The sequence below is a fragment of the Myxine glutinosa genome, chromosome 5, assembly GCF_964187855.1.
Source record: "Myxine glutinosa chromosome 5, kmMyxGlut1.1, whole genome shotgun sequence".
NCBI lineage: Eukaryota > Metazoa > Chordata > Myxini > Myxiniformes > Myxinidae > Myxine > Myxine glutinosa.
The window spans coordinates 102,296,137-102,319,512 of NC_136265.1; the positions used below are offsets into that span (position 1 = coordinate 102,296,137).

The 23,376-nt window shown below is 46.8% G+C and overlaps 1 protein-coding gene across 1 annotated transcript in view; it reads right to left on the reverse strand.

Moving 5' to 3' along the window:
- Window positions 1–8,659: 8,659 nt before the first annotated feature.
- The window catches only part of LOC137428441 (follistatin-related protein 4-like), a 97,740-nt gene continuing 83,023 nt past the window's right edge, over window positions 8,660–23,376 (reverse strand). The window contains exons 11-13 of the mRNA XM_068118358.2: window positions 22,112–22,201; window positions 14,682–14,797; window positions 8,660–11,114 (exon numbers count right to left, since the gene is read on the reverse strand). Of these exons, the coding sequence (XP_067974459.2) occupies window positions 9,938–11,114; window positions 14,682–14,797; window positions 22,112–22,201 (1,383 nt within the window). The 3' untranslated portion in view covers window positions 8,660–9,937. The remainder of the gene's footprint in view (window positions 11,115–14,681; window positions 14,798–22,111; window positions 22,202–23,376) is intronic.

The following is a 23,376-nucleotide window of genomic DNA, read 5'->3' on the forward strand; positions in this document are numbered from 1 at the left end:
CAGAACTCCACCCATCCTTCAGCGTCCTCAAACGTATTTTTGACTCGAATGTCTCAAGAAACTCATTTTGCAATAAATGTTCGTTTCCCATAAATCGTACACTTTTCAAAATCCAATCTCACCCCTCCTCTCCAAATCTTCCCCATCACCCATCTCTGTCAAATCTTCCCCCTTGCCCCTCCCCCCCAAATCTTCCCAAACACCCATCCCTTTCAAATCTCCCCCCCTGCCCCTTCCCTCCTAAACTCCCCCCACACCCCTCCCCTCCGAGACTCTCCCTCACTCCTCCCCTCCTAGACTCCCCTCTCACCCCTCCTCCTCAAAGCGTCCTCCCCGCTTCTTCCCCCTTCCAACTTTCACCTTCATCTTCCTCAACCTTCTGCCTCACTCTTCCCCCTCCTCAAATAACACCTCACTGCGCCTCACCCAAACACCATCAAACCTTTTGTCCACCCCATTCTTCCCTTTCTCCAAGCTATTCTGTAATCTCTGACACACCTGCAACAGCTCTCCCTACCTCTTCCTCCTCTTCCACATCCTGCCCTACCGCTCCCCCCCCTGTTCTGTATCCGATGCTCCCCCTTCCTCTTCCTTAACAGGATGGACCTCAAACATCCGGGGCCTTCGCTCAAACTTAACTGATCTCTCCATACAGGTTGCTTCTGACAAACCAGACGTGATCTGCTTAACAGAAACCTTCCTCCTTCATGATGTCTCTGATTCCTTGGTATCTCTCCCAGGTTACTCCCTCCTCCAGTATGATAGACCTGAGCCTCGTTCTGGAGGTGGGGTTGCTATCTTTATTAAAAAACTCTCTTCCTCACTCGCCCTGCACTGCCCTCTCTCCACCTCACCCCCAGGAATACCTTTGGCTACGGCTTCCCCTTCGCTCCCACCTTTTGTTCATATGCGTGTTGTACCGTCCACCAAACAGTGATGACTCCATCTACATCTCGCTGTCTGATAATATGGACCAACTTCTATCTACCCATCCCAACTCTCTCTTCCTCATATGTGGTGATTTCAACTGTCACCATGCCAGTTGGCTTGGGGTGGGTACCTCTCTCACCAGCCATGGCTCTTCAGCAAAGGACTTCTGTGACTCACTGGGACTGACACAATCCGTCAATTTCCCAACCCGGATCTCAGTCAACGGAGAATCTTCTCTTCTGGACTTGGTTATGACTAACTTCCCTGAAAATGTCTGCTGCTCTTCTTCTGCTCCAATCGGCTCTTCTGATCATGTGCTTGTTAAAGTGGACATCTCTCTGACCATTTTCAGAGAGCCTCCTCAGCGTCGACGAGTCTGGCATTTCACTCAGGCCAACTGGCACAGTCTTCAAGCAGCCATCAATCATCTGGACTGGTCTCCCATCTCTACTGCCTCTGACATCAACTCATCCTGGGAATTCTTCCAAAGTAAATTGCTCTCTCTCATGCACAGTTTTATCCCTTCTCGTCTTTAGTTGTCATGCCCTTCCTCCCGTCCATGGTACACGGAATCTTGTGATGAGGCTATTGCCCAGAAACAACTTGCTTTCGTCTCCTGGAAAGCAAATCCAACGGAAGGAAATCTCATTTCCTTTCACAAAGCCCGAAACAAGTGTGTGTCCACCCTCAGGAGAGCCAGGAAACAATATCTCTCCGTCCTCAGGACCGAACTCTCTTATCTGTCTCCCTCTTCCAAATCCTGGTGGCGTCTGGTAAAATCTGTTTCTGGTGTTTGTTCCCCCTCCATCCCCTCCCTCACCTTAAATGGCCACACGGCTGACTCCGCACGTGAAAAAGCCGAATGCCTCAACTCTGTGTTTGCCTCTAAATCTTGTGTCCCAAACCCATCCCTCTCTGTACCCACCGTACCCAGTCGTACCCAGCTGCTCCTGGACTCTGTGTCCTTTCCTCCTGACAAGGTGGAAAAGTGTCTGTCAACCCTCGACTCTGATTCTGCAACTGGACCTGACGGCATCAGCCCACGGGTCCTAAAATCATGTTCTTCCGCTCTTTCACTCCCTCTCTCTGTTCTCTTCACCCTCTCTTTTGCTCAAGGTCATCTTCCATCTGCTTAGAAATCTGCCAACATCACCGCTTTGCACAAAAAAGGTGCAAAAACAGATCCCAGCAACTACAGACCAATCAGCCTTCTCCCAATTATCAGCAAGGTCATGGAATCCATCATTGCTTCAGATATGAAATCTTTCCTCTTCTCCATTGGCTTGATCTCTGATCATCAATTTGGTTTCAGACCTGGACACTCCACTCTGGACATGCTGCTTCTGCTTTCTCAACAATGGATGGAGGTCCTCAATGCCAAACAGGAAATTAGAGCAGTCTCCCTTGACATATCACGTGCCTTCGATACAGTCTGGCACCCCGCTCTGCTCACCAAACTCTCCTCTTTTGGTATCCATGGAAATCTCCACGCATGGCTGGCGGACTTCCTCTCTAGTCATAGTCAACGTGTGGCCCTGAATGGGTTTCTCTCATCTCCTCTTCCTGTTCAGGCTGGAGTTCCCCAAGGCAGTGTTCTGGGCCCTGTGCTTTTTCTGGTCTTCATCAATGATCTCTCTGACTCTCTTGAAAATCCTCTCGATCTCTTTGCTGACGACTCTACTCTCTGTTGCTCCATTCTTCATCCCTCAGATCGGCAGTCTGCAGCCTCCTCACTCTCTGCAGACCTTGACAAAATCACAGACTGGGCAAACAAGTGGAACATGTCTTTCAATCCTGACAAATCTCACACTCTTATGATGTCTCTCCGAAAAGACCGACTGGACAACCCTCCCATCCACTTTCTGAATAATCCTCTCCAAGAAGTTCTGTCACTCAAGCTTTTGGGTCTCACTATCTGCCATGATCTTTCCTGGAAAAACCACATTTCAAATCTGGCCTCCAAAGCCAGTCGCCGACTGGGCATCCTCCGTCGTGCGAAGTCCTTCCTTGGCACACCTGAGCTCATCACCACATACAAGGCTTTCATCCGCAGCTCAATGGAATACTGCTCTCCCCTCTGGGCTGGTGCTCCTGCCTCACACCTAGCTCGCCTTCACGCTGTTGAAACCAAAGCATTCAGAATCATTGGAATCTCCCGCGATGAAGCTAACTCCAAGGGCCTCTCACTCACTCAACGCAGGCAGGTTGGTGGTCTTTCCGTCTTCTACCGACTCCTCTCTGGCCTTGCCCCCCCAGCTCTCTCTGGGCTCTATCCCGCAAATATTCCTACAGGTCGCACAAGATCTGCCTGCAACCCTCTTTTGGTTAAACTGCCAAAATCAAGACTCTCTGCTCACCTTCACTCCTTCATTCCTCTTTTCTCCCGCCTCTGGAACAAACTCCCTCACTCTCTTAAATCCCACTCCACCCTCCAAGTCTTTAAAACAGCTGTTCACCACCATCTCTTATCTTCCCCCATCCAAAACCTTGATCTTTTATACCCCCGCTAATTTCACCCCAATTCCCCTTTTTGAAATACCAACTTCTGTCCTGTAAGTCCTTGGTGTCCTTGTGCTTTATACTTCACCCTCCCCCCCCCCCCTTCCCATGCCTCCTCCCCCCGGGCCCTCTCCCTTCCACACATCTCCCTGCTCTCGGATGTTGTGTTTGTGTGCTTCCCCTTTTCTCCCCATCTTGTCTGCCGCTCCCTCTTTTTGTGTATTTTGTTTGTCTGGTCGATTTGTTTGTGAAGTAAATGTTAGCTCTTTCACGAGCCTCGATTCAGTGTACAAAAAACAAAAAACAAAAAACAAAAAAACAGGCATGGCAACGGAATGCAATAAATATGGGGTTTATTAAAAATAATGCAAAGTAACAGGGAAGGTGAGGTAAGCTAAATTCCTAAATGAGGGACCCTCCACATGGACACAGAGACACAACAAGGGAAGACAAATCATACTAAAATGCGCCATTTGGTGTCTGTCTGTCTGTCTGATGAATTTTTGACACCAATACATTCCGTCGTTACTTATCCAATCTCAACCAAACTTGACAGGACGACGATGGGTTACACAATGAAGGTTGTAGCGCATTTATTTGCCCCCCACCCAAAGGGAGTTTTCTCCCCCTAGCGGGTTTTCCCCACCATTTCCGTCAATGGCATTGTGTGTTGAGGTGTATATTAATGTTAAATTAGCTTTATCGTGGCGTTTGACCAAAGAAGAAGATTTATCGTGGCGTTTTTCCAAAGACGCGATTAATAACAAAATTAATGATAATCGCATATTGTTAATGTTATTACAAAACAATATTAATACTAATAGCCGGCGAAGCCGGTGTTGTCAATAAACGAGTACGTATTGTGTTGAAAACCTGATTATGCCTTGGCTCGAGAATTCCGAACGCAGTGGACACAGCCATCTTGCGGATGCGGAAGTATGCATAACAAATTTAAAACGTTCATTAGGAGTTTCTTTCACCCGTCATCGTTTGATTCACAATCTTATGCACCTCCAATGTATTAATAAAATAATTTAAGACCAACATCTGCCCGCACGGGCCTGGTTATCTTCAACAAAACGCGTCACCAAACACCGGACCCAATGAGAGTCGAGCATTTGCAAAAATATTTCTAAAATGAAATCACTCAATGGTGGCCGCCATCGACCGGATGCGGAAGTTTGCATAAAACAATTGCGAAAAAGTTCAATAGGAGTTTGTTTCACCCGTCGTTCTTTGATTCACAATCTAATGAAACCTCTAATTAGTAATTAAAATACGTTAAGACCAACCTCATTATCTTCAACGAAAATCGTCATCAAACACCAGAACCAATGAGATTCGTGCATTTGAAAAAATATTATTACGCGTGTCGGAGGGTTTAAAACGGCGTCAAATATTCTAACATTGACGAAGAATTATTTTTAAGAAATCTCGCGGCCGGATGGGATAGTTTTTCACGGCCAGAAATATGGTATAAGCGGTTTACATATTTAGTTTAGAAATACGGATAGTTTTTCATGGCCGGAAATATCCGAAGTCGAGACGGAATTCACCGAATTAATCACTGCAAGCTAACGTCTTCTGGTGGAGGAAGCCGCAGTGCCCGGAGAGTCAGAGAACCAGCCCTGGCGCCTGACAGCGACTGAAGTTAGAAGACGACACACATACTGTGAAAACGTATGTTAAGCCCAGTTAAAATTTCTTAAAATAGGCCTTATGCTAGCACATCGTATAGTTACTTCCTTAAGCTTCTTGTGACATTTATTGTATGCAGGTATTGCCATTGGGGAGGACTGTCTGCTCTTCTCTTTTACGAAGTCTTACCAGGTACGGTACCTACTACACCTACCTACTACCAACTACCTAACCTACTGATGCCATAGTGATGGGTAAAATAGTGGCAAGAGGCTTTGGCTTCGCCGGCTCATTGCGGCTTTGCAGTCGGTACTAGTAATGTCCCACTTCCCCAAGGCGTTTTTCCTGCAGTCATTATGTGTATAAATAGCTTATCGTTATAATGGCGTTTCAGTAAAAATATTATAAACCACAAACACGTATGATTAGCTTTTTAAACAGTCACTAATGCTCTTTATAACACTAAATGAAGAAATTTGGAGGAATCCCGACATCTGTGAAGTTAGGTTTACTTACAGAACTGGGCGAAGATCTACTGTACTCTATATAACCCACAAAGTTTGGGTTAATAACATGGCCCTTTCTGCCGCTACCGTGGCATTTTTCGTAGCGAACTTTTGAAACTCGCTCCTGCTGTTTGATACGAAACTGAAAGGGAGAAGCTCGAGTTGTGCTCCTTTACCAAGCAGCTAGCTAGCGCTTGCCAAGCCAGCCGTTCCTTAACGGTTTTGAATGGAGTGCTTGCTCGAATGCTTAAACCACTTGGCGATCTCTTCACAAGAAACTTGGTAAATGAACACACACCCAATGTTCTTGAGATCCGACCATAGATCGACTGTAATCTGTATACCCCAGAGAGGAATGACCCTTCCTGCCCCTCCCGTAGTGAGCGGGTGTACTAGTTGGAAGAAATGTGAGTTCAGATATCTCAGTGCGTGGAGCCACTTTTTTTGCGTCGGGTTTTGATTATTTTTTTGAATTGGAGGACCATAGATTAGCGCCTCTTCCTCATTCTTCCGAGTTGTTCCACAATTCAGGGATTAATGAAGGAATGAGAGAGTTGAGGTGTGAATGAGGTGCGTGGCTAAATTATGTGGAGAAGATGAGTGAATGGTACAAAGTGGGAGTTTGTGAGTGAAGCAGGGTACACCCACCTGTGGTGACAAGCCCTCACCTGCATTGGCGTTAGATTAGAGGAGGTTCAGATGTTTTGGTATGACAAGTTGTTCAGTGGTTGGTGCTGTTGGTGGAAAATGTTGTTTCACAGGGTGTAATGGTGTTTTTTTACGGGCTGGAAGCGTTTACGGGCTGGACGTCAGTGAAGGTAGGTTGTGTATTAAAGAGCACCTCGGGCACTGGGAGCCCATGAGTAGGCCGTGAACCCAGGGCCTGGGTACCCTGGGAAGGGAACCAGAGCGTCAATTGTCAGTGAGGGCACCGGGGAAGAAGCCAGAGAGAGCTCCCCCAGATTTTTGTCTGGAGAGCAGGTGTGCTCGGAAGATACCCCAGTGTTCTTGGGAGAGATAGAAATACCCCAGTAGGCAAATTGGTTGGCCTGCAGGTGAAGCCACACTGCCCGGCCACAATATCGTGCGTGACACAGGAAGAAAATTTGAATGCCGGGCCATAATTTGATGAAGCAAAAATGAGTGGGACACCTATGGCTACATAGAACTGCTGTGGGAGGGGCTGGGGGGGAATGTGTAGGGGAAGGTGGAGGTGTAATGATAAAGGAGAAATTGGTTTTGTGATATTAGGATAGAGTGAGGATGCTCCCCCCTTGGTAACATTTTTGGATGTCTGCGGCTGCTGGATTAACGGAGTATGGCAATTGGATTTTGCATGGATCCACTGTTATGTCGGGGTATGCATTGTTATGTAGGGGTACGTTCCCAATTTTTGTTATGTAGGGGTATGTGTGGTGGCAATGATGAGCTTACTCATTACTCCCAAGCCAAGGTGAGCAGAATGAGTATTTCCCCCTGCTCTACCCTCCCAATCCTCTGGAGGGCAGTCTAAGACCATAAATGACAAATGCAATTTGAGTAATGACCCATTAGCACTGCATTCCATACCAGACGATCTCCCCGTGGGGGGTCCGCGCGGGGCGGGAAGCAGACATGTTTGTATATTGTCTCTCTGCCTCCCCACCAGCCCTATCGCTGTCAAGGCCAAAATATTATGAACATTACTCCCCCCGAAATCAGTTGTTATTACTTTATGGTGGTCAAGCATTCTTGTCTTTCTCCCAATGTCCTTGTCTCTCTCTCCCAAGCTGGCTCGGCCACCTCTTTGATTTCTCAGTATGGGATGAGGGGGGAGGTGGGGGAAATGTGGACTATGTATATGACCGGCTTGGCGGGGAGAACTTTAAGATTTCAGTGTATGGCATCGAGGCAATCCCTTGTGTATTGTGCGCACCGCGACTTGCTTCTGGCTAATGTGGGTCATGCTGCTGTGCACCGGGGACTGTCCCCTTGGCTCGTAGACTGAAATATTCCGTGCACGTATTAGTGATCCTATAATAAACCTCTTGTAGAACAGTTCCAGTGCTTCCTGGGTTTATTCCTGGGGAAATGGGGAACCGGGGGTGCTGGGTGCTGCCCCCACATACGCATATTCCTCATATATATATGGAAAAGTGGCCCAACAATCCTGTGGCCAAACGCTCCCTGGAAGTTAGTCCATGGCCAAACGCTCCCTGGAAGTTAGTCCCTGGCCAAACGCTCCCTGGAAGTTACTCCGTGGCCAAACGCTCCCTGGAAGTTACTCCGTGGCCAAACGCTCCCTGGAAGTTACTCCGTGGCCAAACGCTCCCTGCAAGTTACTCCGTGGCCAAAGGCTCCCTGCAAGTTACTCCGTGGCCAAACGCTCCCTGCAAGTTACTCCGTGGCCAAACGCTCCCTGAAAGTTACTCCGTGGCCAAACGCTCCCTGCAAGTTACTCCGTGGCCAAACGCTCCCTGGAAGTTACTCCGTGGCCAAACGCTCCCTGGAAGTTACTCCGTGGCCAAACGCTCCCTGGAAGTTACTCCGTGGCCAAACGCTCCCTGGAAGTTACTCCGTGGCCAAACGCTCCCTGGAAGTTACTCCGTGGCCAAACGCTCCCTGGAAGTTACTCCGTAGCCAAACGCTCCCTGGAAGTTACTCTGTGGCCAAACGCTCCCTGGAAGTTACTCCGTGGCCAAACGCTCCCTGGAAGTTACTCCGTGGCCAAACGCTCACTGGAAGTTACTCCGTGGCCAAACGCTCCCTGGAAGTTACTCCGTGGCCAAACGCTCCCTGGAAGTTACTCCGTGGCCAAACGCTCCCTGGAAGTTACTCCGTGGCCAAACGCTCCCTGGAAGTTACTCCGTGGCCAAACGCTCCCTGGAAGTTACTCCGTGGCCAAACGCTCCCTGGAAGTTACTCCGTGGCCAAACGCACCCTGGAAGATACCCTGATATTTTCCTTAAATGTGTATTTGGAAGAAAAATACCTCAAGAAGTGTCGTCACTATTTGTTTGCACCAGTAAGTATTTCCACGCTCAATAAAGACAAGGAAGAACAAACACAACGACAGATAGATAGACAGTGACACGAACTTCCGGCCAAGAGAAATCATGGCTTTAATGCTGCATAGATATGATTGGAATGCAAGACAAGCCACGGTGATTCCTTCTGTCAAAATAAGACCTTGGACGGTGGAATGGGAACAGAGGGGGAGTTGTTAGGAAGGGGGTGCTGAGGTCGGACAGAAATGGGACAAGGACGGAAGTCGTTTTGGGAAAGTGAACTTGTGGCATCACAATTCAAGTCTCTGAAAAGAGCTTTTTCAGGAGGCACCAACAACTACCTAACGAATAGCTCTTTGGCTGTTAATACAGGGGTGTGGATGCCGTGGTACACCATGTTACCAAAACTATTGGGACAGCACACCTGAAGTGGAAATGCATCCTCCCAAACGGAGTGATCACATGTTCCCAAACGAGTGCCCAGTGCCCTAGAAAAGTTGTGCAGCAGGTATCGACTCACCTTCGACGTGGAGTAGTTACGAGCACCGGAGGTTCAGGACATTTTCTACACATCTGGCCTTCCAAATGTGGCCGTGAAGCTCCGGCGGTGTCCTCCCAGTGAATCGGAAGGCGACGGGTCATGCCAATGTTGAAAATAGGACAGGCAGGAAAGAAAAGATTCACCATCTTGAGCCACAAGAACCTTAAGGCATGAAATGGCAGGATGTTCTTACTGTCCTAAACATGCCCTTACTGTCCCGATACCCTTGGTAATCAGTGTGGCATGAACTCAACAACAGAAGTTTTTGTCGTCAGCACTGGCACATCAAAACCACATGCAAACTACACAGTACAACATGGCCCAACGACCTCATTCATTTAGTGTCGGGGGCATTCTGAAGGAAGGTCCATTTGGTAGAACCAGAAGCGAAACTCGATACACAAATGCAAACTTGTACACCGTGAGCCAACAACCGGTCACCATTTCCCTACCATGTGACATCGGGCCCTCCACGATACACGGGCAAACGGACCATTTAAACCAACTCATCAAGGCCTGTTTTATTTGTGGTGGACCTTCATGCCTGGTTCAAAACCCACTTCCACAAGAGAACAAACGCGTGGACAGGTTAAAAAATGGAGGCCATACGCATCCGTCCACCCATTCAAATCGTCACGTGTTGCACCGTACAGTCATATGCTCAAGGAAGCAAGACCTTCATCAATCCTGTGTGTCCTTCGGGTCTCAATTTGCATTAAAAAAAGACTTCCTTGTGAGACGTGGACAGCACATTGGAAACAGAGAAAACGTCATAATAAGAGTATAAATTAAGGACTGTACAGTACAAAAGTCGGTGCAAGGTCCAGTTGTGCATCCTATGCTTCTCCTATCCACAGCACAGAGTCCGCGTGGCTCAGCGAGCGGACGTTACAGATGACCGTATGCCGTAAAATGTCCAGCACGTGTGCAGAGTCACCGACATGAAGCAGGACGAGCTGCATCTGTCCAGGATTTCCCTGCGATTGCCAGACCCAAGATGGTGAGGGCTTACGTGCACAGGATGGTGAGGGCGGCAGTCCGCCCGGAAGCTCTCTCATTTGCTCATGTCCAGGTGTCCTTGCACGAGTGTCCTTTTCACCCTGCCGTTGATCTCGAGATGCATCCGGAACCCAAGGACTTCTATATTTTGGTGAAGATTGTCGTCTTTCGTTTGACTCTGCTTTGACTTTTTGCCGTCGCTGCGTGTCCGATTGAGCAGCGTTCCAATCTGACTGAGGAGCAACGGGCATCAGGCTCCAGTTTCCCATCTGCAATTCAACAACCAGGAGGTCCACGTGCCCAACAAATGTTACGTAGAGGTCGAAACCAGCTGTAGCCCGGGCGGTCGGGAGAAAGTGGACCGCAGCCACTGGGACGTTGGAGTCAAAGCACAGCCAGTGTTCGACGTAGCCTTCAGGAGACACGGCCTGAACTTCCAGTTTGCTATGATGTCCTTGTACAGGATGCTGGGAGTTTATGGGATGCAGGAAGGATGCAATTTTAAGTGCAACGCAGGAGTCTTCTTGAACTTTCCGTATAACTGAGGTGACTGCCAGGAACCCGCTTCGGATGATCGTGTCTTCATTGTAATTTTCAACATCACGACTAGGACGTCGCTTGCACATCCTTGGTTCTCGGTCGGTGGTTCCCAATGGCAGATCATTTTTAGACCTCTCGCCCTTTTCCACCATTGGCTCAACGTTCCCCGTCGTGGTTACTTCGTGGACATGGCTGAGGCTGACGATGAATTGTCCATCGGGAGAGGTGTGCGGTGAGCCCGCTGTGTTTAGATTGGGACCCAGTACAGTTCCAGTCAGAATATCCAAGCAAAGTTGTAAACTATAGCTGACTGAGGACCGGCACTGCACAATCAGAGTTCCGCCACGTTGAGTAAAGGTGAGGCCGCGTGGTTTGCAGTTCCACGGAGAGAGATCGATGGTGTGGTCCAGCTGGTGTTTAATGAGGTCCAGTATGCAAATCCAGGGCTGGCCTGTACACCAGATTAGGCCGAACCTGATGGAGTAAAACAACGCACCATCATTAATCTTTTCTACCATGAATTGCCATTTGGAATGGAAGGGGATCTCATAGGGAGCTCCCTGCCCTCTAGTCTGGATTTAATTCCTGACACAGTAGGATATGACCAGAAACTGTCACCCTGGTGCTACGCGAGCAGCCTAAAGATTCTACTCTACCATTTGAAAAGAGTAGGTCATAGTGTGCCATTACCGGATTGGAAATCCAAATACTTCCATCCCGATTCTCTAGCCAAAGAAATAACTTCCAGGCAATGAGGAGCATCGACAGTAGGCCGACCCATTCCAAAAGTCAAAATAAACTGGAGAGTTTGTAGAACACCTTACCCAGTGCAGTCTTGAGAAAAAGGACATTGGAAGGGCCTTCACAACTCTTGCTTTGCTTTTCCGAGAGCAATCTGTATAATAGCTTAGTCTAGTAGGAAGACTAGGTCCCTCTGCACCCCCCGGAGATATACTTCTAATCAGTGTTTCTAGATTGGAAAAAATGTGTAGAAAATGACTAGCTATGGCCCCAAGCTGAAAAAATGTCCCACATACCATTTTTATGCAAATTACTGCTGCAAATTTTATGCAAAATTATGCAAATTTTATGCAAATTTTTGATGAGGAGTAGAGTTGAGGGGTCTTTGAGGGCTTCATCGAGGTGCTCTCGGTTGCAAGACTGGGTCATTCTGAGAAGCACAGCAGGGTCAGAGATCATGATGTTCTCCTCCTCAGTGAATCTCTCCATCAACAGCCTCTCCATTGCCTCACACACTGTTTTGAGGCAAAAGAGGGACTTTGCGTAGGCCTTTCCACTGAGAACACCTTTGAGAGATCCACTTGTTACTAGTTGTGCCTCAAAGAGAATCTCTGCATATCCAGAACCACGCATCTTGTGTCCAGTGAGCATCCCGATGTAGTTCATGGATGTGTGGAAGGGTCCAATCGTTACTACATGACTAGCAAATTCATTTGGCCAGCGCCAGATGATGGGAAGGGCTTTCATGCAGACACCCAGATCAAATGTATTCAGGACCCATCTCTGACCCACCTCAGCAGTTGCTGCCTCGGAACGCTTCAGTAGCTCACGAACAACTGCGTTGTCTGTGATCGGTTGGTGGATAGGCGTGCAGTAGTCGACTGTTGATTTGCTGGGTGGGGGAGAACCAGTTGCAGAGGTGAAACCCCCTAGCCCAGGCACAGGCTGCAGGCCATTGCCATGCCATGCAGGCACCATTGCCATGCCAGGAGCGATGGCAGCCATACGAAGCCGTTGGGTGAAACGGAACAGTCTGGAGCTGGACCTTCTGTCAACTCTTATTGCATAAACTGAGGATTGTGGAACGATCTTTGAGGAAAAAAATGCACCAAACAAACAGACATATATTTTGGATGAATCTGCTGTTGCATCGCTAGCTCCGCCATTTTTGTCTGAATCTCGCTGTCACTCCATCCTCAGAGCACGAGGTAAATTCGATTGTTCAAGACGGCCTAAATATTCCAAATACTGCTAAACTCAGGGTTTTTGGAAGTGCAAACATGGGAATTCATATAATTAAATTGAATTAAAATAAATGTTTTAGAGGTTTTAGAATTTTTTTGGGGAAGTTTACCACCGTTGATGCGCCCTCTTTTACACCGCCTTATTTAACACGGTACATTAGTTATTCGTGCCTGTTGTTTGTGTCCTTTATGACGGGTCTCACTAAAATCCCAAATGGAGCGAAATGGACCTCAAAATCCGAAATGGAGCGAAATGGACCTCAAAATAACCAATAACTTCCCCATAGCCTACACTTTTCATTTCATTTCATACACAACATATTAAACCAACCTCAATAACATCCGAAATGGATGGTGATTCAGTAGTAAAATTAAATGTTAAAATACTGATCTAAAACAGGTGAGGAATGAATAAAATGTAATGTTAATTAAGTACCCCTAACCCTAACCCTAACAACCCTAACCCTAACCCTAACCCTAACCCTAACAACCCTAACCCTAACAACCCTAACCCTAACCCTAACAACCTTAACCCTAACAACCCTAACCCTAACAACCCTAACCCTAACCCTAACCCTAACAACCCTAACCCTAACAACCCTAACCCTAACCCTAACAACCCTAACCCTAACCCTAACCCTAACCCTAACAACCCTAACCCTAACAACCCTAACCCTAACCCTAATCCATTTCGGATGATGTTAAAGGTCCATTTCGCTCCATTTCGGATTTTGAGGTCCATTTCGGATTTTAGTGAGACCGCTTTATGACGTCCCTAAAAACAGTAAATTTCCTGTTTGTAATGATTTTCAATTTGTTTTCCTGACAGACAGACAAACTGAAGCAACTGCTTTACCGCGAGCGCGCTCACACAATCGGGACGAGGTTTCATACAATTTGACAAATTCAGAGCCAGAGTTCTGCAAAACTGCAGGTTCCTGTTCCGATTCGTGTTCAAAATACATAATTAAATTGAAATTGAGTAGTTCCTCAATCATAGGCTGACAGGGTGAACAAATTGCTTAAACCTTGTGGGGTTGTTGTTGTTGTTTTTCGTATGCAGCCTGTGGCTGCTGGTTGCATCATTTCTCTGGAAGCGCGTTTGTGCCGCTGATGCAGTGCCTGAATTGCCAGTGAGATGGTCCTCAATTTGCGGACCTCGGAAGGATTACAGGCTGGTTGCATCATTTCTCTGGAAGCGCGTTTGTGCCGCTGATGCAGTGCCTCAATTGCCAGTGAGATGGTCCTCAATTTGCGGACCTCGGAAGGATTACAGGCTGGTTGCATCATTTCTCTGGAAGCGCGTTTGTGCCGCTGATGCAGTGCCTCAATTGCCAGTGAGATGGTCCTAAATTTGCGGACCTCGGAAGGATTACAGACTGGTTGCATCATTTCTCTGGAAGCGCGTTTGTGCCGCTGATGCAGTGCCTCAATTGCCAGTGAGATGGTCCTCAATTTGCGGACCTCGGAAGGATTACAGGCTGGTTGCATCATTTCTCTGGAAGCGCGTTTGTGCCGCTGATGCAGTGCCTCAATTGCCAGTGAGATGGTCCTCAATTTGCGGACCTCGGAAGGATTACAGGCTGGTTGCATCATTTCTCTGGAAGCGCGTTTGTGCCGCTGATGCAGTGCCTCAATTGCCAGTGAGATGGTCCTAAATTTGCGGACCTTGGAAAGATTACAGGCTGGTTACATCATTTCTCTGGAAGCGCGTTTGTGCCGCTGATGCAGTGCCTCAATTGCCAGTGAGATGGTCCTCAATTTGCGGACCTCGGAAGGATTACAGGCTGAGTCAACCCTCCTGGTGTGAATTCAACGATCGACCGGGATTCAAACTCAGAATCCTAGGATCCCAGGCCAGCACCCTAACCGTTAAGCCAACACCAGACTGACCTTGTGGGGTAAAAAATACATTGGGAGGGGTCATGAAAACACCAGGAACATATTGTTTGGTCATTGGAAGTGAATATATGGCCACATGACTTGGGTCATGCATGGCAGTACACCACATAAAGCAACAACATTACATCATGACTGCACTCAGTGCTTTATCTACCTGGGTGTCTGACTCTGCAGGTGGATCGATGGGATGAAAAGACGTGGTCGAGCTGTGCAGGGAGTACGGACAGTCAGAGGCTTCGTGGTTGGATTCCGGAGGAACCTGGGGATGACCTGGGGATTGAAATAGGTTGCATCACGTGTATTTGTGCTAGGCCCATCACAAAGTGCAGTTGCACCTCTATATGATGCAAATTCCCAACATGATATTTATTAAACTCCATGTCATGCTTTGATGAACACAGTCATACCATTCATTACATGACAAAACTTGTGAGATGAGTTATGTACTGGAATTCCCAGGTGTTTCCCTATTTCTGGATTTTTGTGCGTTTATTTACTTTTCAGTCTCATCTGTTAACTGCATCCAGGACTTGTCCAACAACATGGTGAAGGGGTAACACACTTACCTTAGAGGTATCGAGTCTGAATTAGATTCTGACCTGACTATAAACTGTTGGATTCGTGATTGGTGCTTTCCCTGTTGCAGGGCCTTGCCTTCCCACACCTTCGGCCTTGCCTTCCCACTCCTTCAGGCCTTCCCTACCTGTGATTAATTAAATAATTGTGTACTTGTTGTGCTAATAATGAAAGTTTTAATTTTTTAGATGAGGGTTAGTTCTATTTTGTTGATTTTTTTTTATCTGCTATACCAGCCTACCACCACCCCTAACACTGATTTTTTACCTCCTATACCAGCCTACCACCACCCCTAACACTGATTTTTTATCTCCTATACCAGCCTACCACCACCCCTAACACTGATTTTTTACCTCCTATACCAGCCTACCACCACCCCTAACACTGATTTTTTATCTCCTATACCAGCCTACCACCACCCCGAACACTGATTTTTTTACCTCCTCTACCAGACTACCACCACCCCTAACACTGATTTTTTATCTCCTATACCAGCCTACCACCACCCCTAACACTGATTTTTTTATCTCCTATACCAGCCTACCACCACCCCTAACACTGATTTTTTACCTCCACCACCAGCCTACCACCACCCCGAACACTGATTTTCTACCTCCACCACCAGCCTACCACCACCCCTAACACTGATTTTTTACCTCCTATACCAGCCTACCACCACCCCTAACACTGATTTTTTACCTCCACCACCAGACTACCACCAACCCCTACCACCACCCCTAACACTGATTTTTTTAAACCTCCCTTACCAGACTACCACCAACCCTACCACCACCCCTAACATTGATTTTTTTTTACCTCCTCTACCAGACTACCACCACCCCTAACACTGATTTTTTACCTCCCTACCAGACTACCACCACCCCAAACTGTTTTTTTTACCTCCTCTACCAGACTACCACCACCCCTAACACTGATTTTTTACCTCCACCACCAGACTACCACCACCCCTAACACTGATTTTTTTACCGACACTACCAGACTACCACCACCCAACACTGATTTTTTACCTCCGCTACCAGACTACCACCACCCCTAACTGATTTTTTTTTTTACCTCTGCTACCAGACTACCATCACCCCTACCACCACCCAACACTGATTTTTTTTAACCTCCGCTACCAGACTACCACCACCCCTAACACTGATTTTTTTTACCTCCGCTACCAGACTACCACCACCCCAACACTGATTTTTTTTACCTCCTCTACCAGGCTACCACCACCCCTAACTGATTATTTTTACCTCTGCTACCAGACTACCGCCACCCCTAACACTGATTTTTTTTTACCTCCAGTATCAGACTACCACCACCCTAACTGATATTTTTTTTCGCTCTGCTAGCAGACTACCACCAACCTTAACTGATTTTTTATCTCCTATACCAGACTACCACCACCCCTAACACTGATTTTTTTTTTACCTCCTCTACCAGACTACCACCACCCCTAACACTGATTTTTTTTACCTCCTCTACCAGACTACCACCACCCCTAACACTGATTATTTTCATCTCCCCTACCAGACTACCACCACCCCTAACACTGATTTTTTTTAACCTCCACTACCAGACTACCACCACCCCTAACACTGATTTTTTAAAACCTCCGCTACCAGACTACCACCACCCCTAACACCACCCTTAACTGCAGGCAATGCATGTTGTCACCGCTTTTGTTTTTGCTTTGTAAACGTTGCAGTTTGTTCATGTTTTTTATTGTTTAATTTGTAATAACAATGTCTTAAATGACATTGTACGCATCATAACGAGGAAACCTCATCATTTGCAGGAGGATCTGTAAAGATTGGACCTTTTGCACATTATGGACTTAAATAAGTCCAAATAGTACAGGAGGTTGTAATTGTACACCTGTACCTGGAACTTAGGCCTTGATGGTGTGATCTATGTGTATATATCGAAAATGAACTGGTTGTTGCATTTTGGGTAGAGGAGCTATCCATATATGGCATGAGTGGGTTTGAGGGGCTGGAGGGGCTTTGAGGGGCTTTGAGGGGCTGGAGGGGCTTTGAGGGGCTGGAGGAGAGCAGGGTGTCAAGGATGAAGATGATGGGGGCGAAAAAAAGACTCTTGAGGAAATAAAAGGAAATGGTGTTGAGGATAAGACAATCATAGAACATCGAGGTGAGAAGAGAAATAGTGTAAAGGAGGTGATGGGGGTCAAAGGTCAGCCATTTTATAGAGACGGCCCATGTTTGGAAACCCCTATTAGATCCCTGAACAATATGCTTCCAAAGTCGAAGACTGTCAAAGGTCAACACCATTTGGAGAAATTAGCAAAAGCTTCCTCCGTAACTTCCTGTTATTGGCCACACAACTTCCTGTTATTCCTGTCACTATCCGAGTGGGCCTAAAATAATGAAGGTGGATAGAAATACTTATTTGGGTTTGGCTGAAACCTGGCAGAAGGAAACTCAACGGGCGAGTACAACTCAAGCATGTCAAATCCTCCTGCTGTCAACTTAACTCCACCTGATGGATGATTCAAGGATAAAAACACCTGTTTTTTCAAGGTCGTCCAGCACACGATGTCATCTCGAGAGCTATTCCTCAATTTATTTGGCAAACTGCGGATACCAAGCCAGCGGTGCTTTGAAACGTCCGGATATACGGTCCGGAGAAGTGGTAACGGGAACCGATGGCAGGTAGAGGTACTTGATAACGTGCAGCACCAGCAGGAAGTTCCACTGTGCAGGTGTAGGTGCAAGATGGATGGCGGCCCATTTGTGCTAAGAGAAACTGCTCGGCTACGCTTCCATGCTCCGCAAAGGACACTTTCTATCGTGCTGGGATTAATACGAGTGAAGGTGAATTAATTACTAGACACCGAAAGGTTTTTAGTGGACATCTGCAATGTAACAGGAACACAAAGAGAGCATGCATCTCTGTATGTCTGGCTCATCATGTCGAAACGGATCTACGTGCTGCGTCATCCCGGATCTACGTGCTCCGTCGTCCCGGATCTACGTGCTCCGTCGTCCCGGATCTACGTGCTCCGTCGTCCCGGATCTACGTGCTCCGTCGTCCCGGATCTACGTGCTCCGTCGTCCCGGATCTACGTGCTCCGTCGTCCCGGATCTACGTGCTCCGTCGTCCCGGATCTACGTGCTCCGTCGTCCCGGATCTACGTGCTCCGTCATCCCGGATCTACGTGCTCCGTCGTCCCGGATCTACGTGCTCCGTCGTCCCGGATCTACGTGCTCCGTCGTCCCGGATCTACGTGCTCCGTCGTCCCGGATCTACGTGCTCCGTCGTCCCGGATCTACGTGCTCCGTCGTCCCGGATCTACGTCCTCCGTCATCCCGGATCTACGTGCTCCGTCATCCCGGATCTACGTGCTCCGTCGTCCCGGATCTACGTGCTCCGTCATCCCGGATTTACGTGCTCCGTCATCCCGGATCTACGTGCTCCGTCATCCCGGATCTACATACTCCGTCATCCCGGATCTACGTGCTCCCTCATCCCGGGTCTATGTGCTCCGCCATCCCGGATCTACGTGCTCTGCCATCCCGGATCTACGTGCTCCGTCATCTCGGATCTACGTGCTCCGTCATCCCGGATCTACGTGCTCCGTCATCCCGGATCTACATGCGCCGTCATCCCTGATCTACGTGCTCCGTCATCCCGGATCTACGTGCTCCGTCATCCCGGATCTACGTGCTCCGTCATCCCGAATCTACATGCTCCGTCATCCTGGATCTACATGCTCCGTCATCCCGGATCTACGTGTTCCCTCATCCCAAATCTATGTGCTCCGTCATCCCGGATCTACGTGCTCCGTCATCCCGAATCTACATGCTCCGTCATCCCGGATCTACGTGTTCCCTCATCCCGAATCTACGTGCTCCGTCATCCCGGATCTACGTGCTCCGTCATCCCGAATCTACATGCTCCGTCATCCCGGATCTACGTGCTCCCTCATCCCTCATCTACGTGCTCCGTCATCCCGGATTTACGTGCTCCGTCATCCCTCAACGTCATCCGTCTGCCCAACAGTGTGCTGGCCATTCATTTGCAAGGATGCCGGTGTCACTTGCAAAGTTTTATATCCAGTCTCTCCAACCCAGAGCCGCAGAAATAGACCCCAAAATGGTGACGTTCCTGACTGATGCTCGGCCAACTGGAAAATGATGAAAACAACCTGCAATCCTATATCCGACCAGGAAAACAACCTGCAATCCCATATCCGACCAGGAAAACAACCTGCAATCCCATATCCAACCCGGAAAACAACCTGCAATCCCATATCCGACCAGGAAAACAACCTGCAATCCTATATCCGACCAGGAAAACAACCTTCAATCCTATATTGGACCAGGAAAACAACCTGCAATCCCATATCCCACCAGGAAAACAACCTGCAATCCTATATCCGACCAGGAAAACAACCTGCAATCCGAAATCCGATGAGGAAAACAATCTGCAATCCGAAATCCGATGAGGAAAACAACCTGCAATCCGAAATCCGACCAGGAAAACAACCTGCAATCCGAAATCCGATGAGGAAAACAATCTGCAATCCTATATCCGACCAGGAAAACAACCTGCAATCATATATCCGACCAGGAAAACAACTTGCAATCATATATCTGACCAGGAAAACTGTTATTTTATAATAAAAAAAGAATAAGTGTTAAAAGTCGTTTGATGCTCAGATCCAAACCCCAAACGAGTCGACGGGAATGCATTCATCGGATATTGCCATTCCTTTATCAGGTTGTTCATCATTTGTCATTACCTCCACCACCAAACTTGGATGGAGGTTATGTTTTCACCCCTGTCCGTTTGTCTTTCTTTTTTTTCTTTTTTTTTGTATACTGAATCGAGGCTCGTGAAAGAGCTAACATTTACTTCACAAACAAATCAACCAGACAAACAAAACACACAAAAAGAGGGATCTGTCCATCCGTTTGTCTGTTTGTGAATAAAATAACTGAAAATGTTGTGGACGGATACCAACGAAATTTGGCAGAGATGTAGCGAATGTGACAAGGACTAAATGATTAGATTTTATGGGAAGATCCTTCGAACGGACAGACAGACAGATGGACGGACGGACATTTGGTGAATTATAGTAAGATTGTTACGTGAGTGGGGGTAGGTAATGGAATACCTTAGTCGAGGTAGAATTGTATAGAGTAGCATGCTCCGAATGTTGCGAAGAAGAAACGCTCATGTATCTAAATTAGGGCCGAATGTTCGTGTAAGCATTTATGTGTCTCCATGCGAGGGGTGGAGCTATACTAATTAGGTAGGGCATAAGGATAAATTCCCAGTGTGTAAATGCCCCTGTCATTGTTCCCTTTGTTCTTATAACACTTACTCGTCCAGCCATGCACTCGGCACATAATTACAACAACATGATCGCCGACGGTACCCAGACACTACGACCTGGCCCAGCCGAACCTTCTCGATTGGCGCCACGAATGGCCGTGAGGCCACGCCCCGAAGGACGATTGGTTGGGACGATTCGAAAGCGCTTGGTGATTGGAGCGAGCGCCTACAATCCGACACCCTCACCAACCATCGACTGGACTTTGTGTCCTTCTCACTCGAGAAGGTACAGAAAGTCCACGTCCGATTGTATTCAGACGTCGTCTTCTTCCGTGTGCTCAAAATAACGAAAACAATTAAAACAAAATGAAAATTGATGATTTTATGCAGCCTTGATCTTTGAGCTTTAGATCTAAAAAAATAAAATAAATCAGCTTCAGGCTTTTGATTGATGAACCAATTCTGTGGCCCAATATGCAAGTTCTTAAAAATTCAGGTCAATTAGATGAAAATTGACCATTTAATGTGATGCTGACCTTTGACCTTTTGACGAAATTATTCATTTGTCTTCTCCATATTCTCATAATAAAGCTTTGGTGAAAATTTGATGACAAAACTCAAATGGTGAAAAGATATGGCCCGGACAGACACACACATGCACACAGACAGACACACACATACACATACACACAGATACAGACACACAGAGACGCACACACACACAAACACACATACACATACAGATAGACACACACACACACTCAGACACCCACACACACACTCAGATACATACACACACACACACACACACACACACACACAGTTGATTACAAAACCCTGTTTCCTGCTGTGCATGGGACGGGCTAGTGACTCGTGCAAAGACAATGCTGCAACATCAGTGGAAGGAGAGCTGAAGTTGGACTACCTGATGACTTGTCAATGAGATGAACAGGAGTATTCATGGTAAAATTAGCGAAAAATATTTTTGCCTTTTTATGAGGAAAAGCATTCCTAATGAAGAAAGACATAATTTAACATAATAGATATTATTTGTATGTTCCAAGCCTTTGTCTGTAATACTCTGTCTCCATCATCAAGATCCTTTCAACAGCAGTGAGACCAAGCGTTACGCCGAGGTCCCCCGTCGGTGAAGTGATGTGAGTTGACAAAGTGGAAGACGCAGAAAACATGGAAGAGTCGATAATATTTGCGAGTGGGTGGGAGATACACCCACACACCAGATTAGAAGTGAGTAGTTCGTTTATTTTTCAAGATATTTCGCTCACAAGGGTCAGACACACATGGCGGCGGCCATCTTGGATTTTGACGTGGCCACCCAATTTTCAATAGCCTTCTTCCTTATGCCTAGGTACACCCACACACCAGATTAGAATTCGGTCCTTCGCTTACGCACGCACGCACGTCCGCACGCACGCACGGACGGTCGGACGCACACACGGACGGACGGACGCACACACGGACGGACGGGAAAAGCATAGTCCCCCTTTCGCTCCGCGGTGCGACAGGGGACAATAAGTGTCGTGTGCTGGAATATTGGGAATTTTAACATGGCAGTGCTCAAATAACCTTCCCTATACAGTTTCCTTTAAGTCTTTTTTTCTATGGAGTAATCTGTATGGAATTGTATGATGTGGGTGTTGTGGATTTGACAGTGAGGGTAGAATAAACACAGCACACCTGCATGCTGGATCCATGGCCAAGGAGGAACAGCTGGTCAAGTAACTCATCATAAAGCAGATGGCAGACAGGAAAAGCAGTTGGTATTGTCTGAGAAACAAGCATTCATCAAATCCATCATATGAACATGAAAAGGCACGTTACATCACAAAAAATACTAGAAAGCATCTGAAAATGCAAAGCCCATCTTTAAATTTTAGGTCAATCAGGTGGAAATTGGTGATTTTATGCAACCTTGACCTTTGGCCTTTTGATCTAAAAAAAAAAAATCAGTTTCTAGCTTTTGATTGGTAAACCAATTCAGTGACCCAAAATGCAAATTCTAAAAATTTCAGGTCAATCGGATGAAAATTGATGATTTTATGTGACGCTAACCTTTGACCTTTTGACCAGATTCTTAATTTGTCTCTCCGTATTATCATAATAAAGCTTTCGTGAAAATTTGATGACAATAGCTCAAAAGTTACGGCCCGGACAGACACAAACACACAGAAGTGATTGCCAAACCCCATCTCCTGCTGTGCAGAGGACGGGCTAAAAACGAAATGCCAATTACACTTGTGATCAAGGAAATGTCATTTTGGATTCAAATGTGGTAGTAAATCTGGAAGGTCTTTTAAAAAATACGAACTCCAAGGAAATCATAGCTTTGGAAACAAAATATACTCGAGCACGGTCAGTTTTCGTTAAGATGAAGGGATGAATTCCATAGATCCTTCATCCTAATTAATTTTTGGCCAAAGCAGAATTTTAGCCCTGAAAAGTATGAAAAGGAGGTAAAAAGCATGGTAGCTTTATAGAATGTGCCACAATGTAAAAGACTACTTCTCGGGTACTTAACTTCACTTTCACCTGAAATAAACTTCAAACATTAAAAACAGAGATCGTTAGTTAAGTCCACTTACAAACTCCTATAGCGAGACTAGACAACTTACAAACTTCTATAGCTGGACTAGACAACTTACAAACTCCTATAGCGAGACTAGACAACTTACAAACTTCTATAGATAGACTAGACAACTTACAAACTTCTATAGCTGGACTAGACAACTTACAAACTTCTATAGATAGACTGGATAACTTACAAACTTCTATAGCTAGACTAGACAACTTACAAACTTCTATAGATAGACGAGACAACTTACAAACTTCTATAGCTGGACTAGACAACTTACAAACTTCTATAGCTAGACTAGATAACTTACAAACTTCTATAGATAGACTAGATAACTTACAAACTTCTATAGCTAGACGAGACAACTTAC